Here is an 8,059-nt window from a genome sequence, read left to right as displayed (position 1 = left end):
GCCGAGCTGGTCCCACCAAATACAGAGCATGACCTTGGACGTCAAAATCATCGTTCTTGAAGCATTGAAACCACTCACGACACGTTCTTTCACTAATAGCGGCCTCACCATAAGTATTTGAGAGCATTCGATGAGCCTCAACCGCAGATTTCTTCATATTGAAGCAAAAAATTAAAACCTCCCGCAAATGACGAGAATTTGGCTCGTAAACTGACATTTTCAATCGAGAATAACTTTATGATGCAGACACAAATCGACTAATGTTTCTATGGGATTATGTTGACAGATGCCCAAGTTTATTGTATGACGTCTATGATCTATTTATTTCGACCACCACTTACCGCTAAAGCCATCTATAGGAAAACGGCGGAAGCAAAGTTGTACACCTAATCTATGGTTTTCGTACGATTTCATTTTATTTTTCCTTATTTATAATTCGTTAATATTATTTACGCCAATTATTAATGCCAATATTTTTTTCTATAAGATTTTAAACATTAGAGAATTAATTTAGAAAAGGTTCAATGATTTTATGATTAAAGACCCTATAAATAAAAATCACACCATACGGTAGTCAGTTTTGATTGCCTCGCTAGGTTTTGTCAATTCCCGCTTATATTTGCATCACTAATTTTAGGTGCCATAAATATTATATTTCAGCAATGTAAGTACGAAATAAATCTTAAATGGAAAATTGTTGTAAAACAATGCTGCATATTGACTCATTTTCTAAATTTTTACGTATATATTTTTTGGATATAACTTGTATATGAATAAAATAATTAAATTTACTTAATAATCTGTATTGCAATTGTTACTTAAAGCAATCTCATTTTAAAGAAAATTAGGACATTCTGATTTCAAAAATAATTTTTTCAAAATTAACTTTTTCTTTTAAACTAATTCAATCTTAACTTTTATTAAGTTAATTTTTTGTTTCTTCTTTTAATTTAATTTTATTAATTTTATAGCCATTAACTTTAACTTAATTTAATTTAAAAAAAACATGAACTTATCCAATTCTGAAATTGACATTTGTGTGAATAATAATTTTAATTATACTAATATTTTTACATTTCTCTTACCTTTTTTAAATTTAGGAAATCATATGTTTTATCTTCAAAATACATTTGACATTTTACTTAAAAGGCACATGTGGAAACATTTTTGTATCCTTGCAACAAATACATCAACAATTATAAAATTTCAATAATTTTTGTTAATTTTGGACTTGTGAATATTTGTTATAAATAACATATTGAAGTACGACTAATGCACCATCTAATCGGACATAAATGAAAATATTGTAGTATTTGACATAATTGTTCCTATTTTATGTTCCTGCACAGGCGCTAGATTATTGTCACAGTATGGGAATTATGCACAGAGATGTGAAACCGCACAATGTTATGATAGACCATGAAAATCGAAAATTACGATTAATTGACTGGGGACTAGCAGAGTTTTATCATCCTGGTCAAGAATATAATGTACGAGTAGCTTCCCGCTATTTTAAAGGCCCGGAATTACTTGTAGATTATCAAGTAAGTATTTTGCAATATTAAAACATAACAGAATAAAGGCAAAAGAGATTACAAGAGTGAAAAAGAAAATAGAGGAATAATAATTGTCTTTATAAAAATCTATCATTAAGTAATATTTAAATATAAATTTTATTTATGTAAATTAATTTGAAATATTTTGATGTTTTACAGATGTATGATTATTCATTAGATATGTGGTCATTGGGTTGCATGCTCGCTAGCATGATATTCAGGAAAGAACCGTTTTTTCATGGACACGATAATTATGATCAACTAGTTCGAATTGCAAAAGTTCTTGGAACTGAAGAATTATTCGAATATCTTGACAAGTATCATATTGAATTAGATCCCCGTTTTAATGACATATTAGGCCGACATTCTCGTAAACGTTGGGAACGTTTTGTACATTCGGAGAATCAACATTTAGTATCCCCAGATAGTTTGGATTTTCTTGATAAACTCTTACGCTATGATCATTATGAAAGATTAACTGCACGTGAAGCAATGGAACATCCTTATTTTTGTAAGCATATATCGTGATGCATTATTCTTAAAATATGTTTTGGTATTTGTCTTTGCATTATCTTACAATGTGTTTCAAAATAGAAAAAGAAAATTAATGTTACTGTTACATAGGCTTGTATATGGTCCATTTATATTTTATTCAGTGAGATTTATGTTTCGAAAACTTTCTTTTTAAGAGTGTGTATTTGTTTCATATCTTTTTTTCTATTTCAGATCCTATAGTAAAAGAACAGGGTCGTTTGACAATGGTGTCATCATCACCTACTCCCATGGCAGGCTCAGTGCCTGTAGGTGAGTAGCGGTCCAGGTAATGTCACCACCTTAATCTACCTCTATACTAATTGATATAATTATAATATAATTAATTTATACAAATTTAATATTGTAAAATATGTTTTTCTTATTTCATCGAGATATACGCTCTCAATGTATCTTTTTTTCCTAAAAATGTTACGCTCAATATTTTATATCTATCATTATGATTAGATTTAATAATATAACAAGCAAAATAAAATGAATACATTCGTGTGTGTGTGTATATATATATATATATATATAAAAATTTTTATGCCTGATACCATGTGCAGGGATGTAATCATAAATGTTATTTGCACTTTACATTGAAATATAATCTGTATTTAAGTAAGGTAAAAGAAATGTAAGTTGTAAATACATTACAAATAGAAAATATTGATTATACATATACTGTTTATTTGTTATATTAATTCATTTTATATATTAATAACCAGACACGCGACATTAAGTAATAAGTATATGCGCGCGTGCGCGCGCACATATTCACATATAAGACAAGGTATCTCACCAAACATGATCACTCTTAATACCTGTAAGGTCGAATAAAAAACATGTTTAGACAGAATTTGGCTTGACAGGATACAAACAATAATAAAATCAATTTTCGAAAAACCGATTTTTTATGATCATATAAAAACCATGATCATTTTTTCAAATGGAATTGTATGGAGTTTTTTTATGTTTACTATTATTTTTGTCCCCTGTCAAATCATCTATTATTTATCTGAACATATTTTTGATTTGATTTTATTCTGCAAAAATGTAAAGGATGATCCGCCGTTAGGCGGATATATGTATATATACGAGGTGTCCCAGAAAATTTAAGTAATTTTCATGTGCAGATAGACTAAAACTGACTGAGTCAAAAAATCTTGTATCACATATTTTGCGATTTTCGTAATAGTTAAGAGAGATATTAATTATTAAGATCGCTAAATAAATTAATATTTGCTTGCTCATACTGCGAAATGCATGCCCATCGTAATCATTAAGCGCGGGAATTGTTTACTAAGTGACAATAGTTACGCATACGAAAAAAAACAACTTTCCATGCTATGCAGTCGTATCTCGCGATTGTATTTGACGGTAGATTTCCATTCGGGTGAATCTCGTTAACTATTGCGAAAATGGCAAAATTGTATAGAATCCGATTTCCGATTCAGTTCTCTTTATTCGTACACGAGCTTTGTCCTAAATATTCTGGAGCATTCAGTGTGTGCATGCGTGCGCGCGCGCGCATGTATATATAGTGTCCGATAAGTTTTGATAAAATGTTTATGTGTAGATAGAGCGGATTAAACTGGAAAAGTTCTCTGTTACACATTTTGCAACATTTTTCACAATAGTTAACAAGATATTAATTATTAAAAATTGCCGAATATTGGTTTTCAATAATTTTTTTCTCAAATATTAAGAAAAACTGTAAGAGACAAAAATTGTTTATTTTCTTCTCTCAAAACTCTAAGAATTTTTTCAGAATTTTTATCAATTTTTTAGTACTGCATTTTCTTATTGTCAACTATTTTTATCAACATGAGAAAATACAGTATTAAAAAATTCTGAAAAAATTCTCAGAACTTTATGAGAAAAAAATAAATTATTTTGTCGCTATTTTTCTATAAAGTTGAGTAAAGTATTTGAGTAAAAAAATTATTGAAAATTAACATTCAGCGATTTTTAGTAATTAATATGTGCGTGTGTGTGTGTTGTGTGTGTGTGTGTACACAACTTAACAAAAAATAGGGAATACTCTTTCAAATACATTCAAAAGTGTGCAGTATTCAAAACACTAACTCAGTGAAAAATGATTACAAATGATAAGCGAAAAAATATTTGAAAGCTCGAAATTTCTACCTTTTTTTTTTGAGAAAAATTTTAGAAAAAAATGTTTCGAACAAAAGTTTCATGACTTCGAGAGGGCCATAAGATGGTATCTATTGATTTGATCTTGGGTAACATTGTTAAGGTAAAGTCATTTTGAATTTTTAAGACCCATTTTTTTATTATGTCTTCTTGTAGCTTACTTCGAGAGTTTTTCAAAATACCCTGATGAAAATTTTTCTCAGAATTTTTTATATAATTTTTTTTTAAATTAAAGAATTTCTCTTTAATTTTATAACGTTAATTTTATTAATTTTATACTTTCTCATTTTTTATATGAATTGGAACATTTCTTAGAAAATCTTTTCTCAGAATTTTTCATATATGTTAATTATGAAATTATATTACGAATTATATTACGAAAAATTGTAAGACTTTTAAGATTTTTTTGTAAGTAATTTCTGATGAAATATTATACAATCTAAAAAAATTTAATATTTTTTAAAAATTATTGGATGAAAGAAATTTCAGAATATTTTAGAATTCAATTGTATGAAAAATTCTGAGAGAAGATGTAAACTTTCCGAATATTTTTGAGTATTTCTGAAAAATGTCCCAGTTTATATAAAAATTATGAGAAACATTTTCACCAGGGCTATAGGTAATAAAATGTTTTTTCGTTAAGTACTTTTCGAATTGTAAGGCTTTTGAGTTGAAAGTTACAATATTATCGGCATTAGCGTTATCCAAGGTATTCGACTAAAACTTCTTAAATATTCAGGATCGTGACATAACAATATTTATCAAAGTCAAGACTATTAGAGGTTATATCTCTTATTTTCATTTTTGCACTGAAAATTCATTTTTATGTAAAAATGAAAATAAGCGGTACAACTTCCAATAGCCTTGATCATGATAAATGTTATTCAAGTCATGATCTTGAACAACATTTAGGAGATTTTAATCGACGGTTAGACCCACTTTGTGCTGACCGTACTGTAACTTTCATAAATCTTATAACTCGAAAAACATTTAATGAAAAAATTTATTATGATGTTTTGAAAAGCTCTCGAAGTAAACTACAAGAATATGTAACGAAAAATATGGTTTCCATTAAAAAAATTCAAAGTGACCTTGTTCTGATCTTGACAACCTAAGATACCAAATCAATGGTATATCTTATGTCCCCCTCAAAATTATGAAATTTTTTTTCAAAATATTTTTTTTCTAAAATGTATTGTTCGAGAGATATTGAGATCGTCATTAAAAATGAGACATCCTGTGCATGCGTGCGTGCACGCGTGTCTAAAATATATATATGTATATACAAAATCGTTTAATTTGATATTATATTTCTATTATTATATATTAAGTTTATGTCTGTAAGTTTACAAGATAAAGGGATATGTAGTCAATTATCTATATTTGATACAACAACGATACAACAATATAATGTTAGTGACGTATTCTGTACCTGTATAAAGCTTTAAACTTCTGTTTACTGTCGCGTTTATCATTTCTTTTAATAACAAAAAATAATCTTAATTATTTTTGAAAATAAGATAAGATTAATCAATCTGTTATAGGAAATACATTATTGATACTATAAGGACGTGTTGCACAATTAGGATTTTTAAAATATGTTCTTAGAGACAAAAAATGATACAAATCAAAGTTGAATAATATAATGTATTTATATTTCTATTTATTGATTTTTTTGTTAATTAAATGCAAATGATTGTATTGTTTTTAAGTAAAAGATTTTTCTGAGCATTTTGCGAATAAAAGTATCAGACTAAAATGAAAGCTTGAAAAAGAAATATTTTACGAGATATTTTATATTTTATTTTATTATTTTTTTATATTATATTTATTAAAATATTTCATAAACAAGACATTTCTTTTATAACTTTAATATTTTTATACATAGAATAATCAAATGAAGTACTACAAAGAAAATACATAGTTGCTTTTCGAAAAAAATATGTAATTGTATAATTATAAAAAAAATATGTAATTGTATAATAAAGTCGCAAATTGCATAATTAATAACACAGTAATAATGGAATAGATGTTAGAATTTATCTGACACTTTCTGTATAAATGGATACTTTTGAAATCGAACTTGTATTTTCTTGAGTTTAAATGAAGTAAGACATCGTGTACTCATACATAAATTGTGCAACATATTATACATAGTAAGAGAACTCATGTTAAAGCGATTTTTTTAACTAGTAGGTTATTACAGATCATCGTGGCGTAACAATGAGCAGCGTATCGGTTCATGGAACAAACGGATTGGAAAGCGTGGAAGAAATTGGAAGTGGGTGTTTGACCCTCTCAGAAGAACTGCCTCAACTCTTTTGAATTCAGCAATTGTCAACTGAATCCCAATCTACTACAGAATATAACAATACAACAGCAAATATTTCATATTGTCAAGTATATTCTTCTCTGCACGAAAATCATTTTGGTTTGTAATAATGGCTTCATTAATCCTATTATTTAAAATTGAAGCATTTTATTTTATTTCCTTTAAAAACATAGAACTATTCAAAATTTGCGATGTACTTAGAGAATTGTGAGGAAGATTAGGATTCTGGCATAAAATTTGTCGCATAAATGCTGTGTCATATTGGCCGTTGTGCATGCGATATCGAAGATAGCATTACTTCCATTTTATAATTTGCGATGCACTTTCCTATTTTTTTCCGATGTTATTGTTATTATATTTTTGGCAAATCTATAGATACATAAAGATGCAGCTAGATTCATTTTTATTTGAAAGATGATTCCTCATGTTTACATAATACGCGTAGTAACAAAAAATTCAAACCACTCTTATTTGCATTTACATATATGTACACTCATACGCAACGGAACACACACACACACACACACACACACACACACAGAATGTCTCACACTATCATATTTCCTCTTAAGAATTAGGTATTCTTGAGATAATTTTGAAACAAAAATCTCAAGACTACAATAGTTTTTTAATTATAATTGATTAAAAATAGTAAGTAATTTGAAAACTATTATAGCCTCGATATTTTCGTATTAGGATTTTCATCTTAGAATGTTCAAAAGAATCCAGAAATAATAATAAAGGTTATAATAATAATAGAGGCTATAAAAGTAAAATAATTTTTGATTTATAAGCAGGGCTCGGTAAAATAACTGATATAACTTATTTAAAATAAAAGATATAAAAAAATTTTAAAAACTTATTTAAAATATAAAATCGTAGGAGTCGGTAAAGTATCAAGTATGATTTATTTGAAATAAAAAATATAAAGTAGATTCCAAGAATTTATTTAAAACACTAAATAAAAAATAAGTCACAAGAAATTATTTAATAATATAAAATAAGAAATAGGAAATACATTAATTTATTTAAAATATAGAATAACTTTTATTTAAAATAGAAAAATAATTTGTCTTTTATTTTAAATAAGAAATTGATTTCGAAAACTTACTTAAAATATAAAATAAGAAATATAGTTTAAATAAACGTTTCAAATAGTGAATACAAAATATTTTCATGATTCATTTTGTCTATTTGAATATACGAATATATGAATTTATAAATATAACGTTTCGTTATAACTATAGTCTATATTAATATTTAATAATATTAATCCTTCGCAAACCACAGGTGGAAAATTGAAACATGGATCATATGTGGGTATATCTTGTATCCCACATATGCTATACTTCATTATAAATGTATTATAATTTAACTTAATAACCGTCAGTTTTACGATTTGATAATATAACTAATACAATTTATTTAAAATAAAAAATAAATAAATTCCAAAACGTATTTAAAATATTAAATAAGAAAT

The 8,059-nt window shown here is 26.8% G+C and overlaps 1 protein-coding gene across 2 annotated transcripts in view; it reads left to right on the top strand.

The window, feature by feature from the left end:
* Window positions 1-6,659, top strand: part of LOC108684717 (casein kinase II subunit alpha) — a 10,044-nt gene extending 3,385 nt beyond the window's left edge. The window contains exons 5-8 of one of the 2 annotated variants that reach the window (XM_018189184.1): window positions 1,350-1,544; window positions 1,716-2,067; window positions 2,283-2,360; window positions 6,454-6,659. In XM_018189184.1, the coding sequence (XP_018044673.1) occupies window positions 1,350-1,544; window positions 1,716-2,067; window positions 2,283-2,360; window positions 6,454-6,572 (744 nt within the window). In that variant the 3' untranslated portion in view covers window positions 6,573-6,659. Of the gene's footprint in view, window positions 1-1,349; window positions 1,545-1,715; window positions 2,068-2,282; window positions 2,377-6,453 lie in introns of both variants that reach the window. The other variant, XM_018189183.1, reaches the window with a different exon arrangement.
* Window positions 6,660-8,059: the final 1,400 nt, after the last annotated feature.

Source organism: Atta colombica, unplaced genomic scaffold (genome assembly GCF_001594045.1).
Source record: "Atta colombica isolate Treedump-2 unplaced genomic scaffold, Acol1.0 scaffold139, whole genome shotgun sequence".
Classification (NCBI taxonomy): Eukaryota; Metazoa; Arthropoda; class Insecta; order Hymenoptera; family Formicidae; genus Atta; species Atta colombica.
The sequence above is the reverse complement of the archived record's forward strand: the minus strand, read 5'-3'. Positions and strand labels throughout refer to the sequence as shown.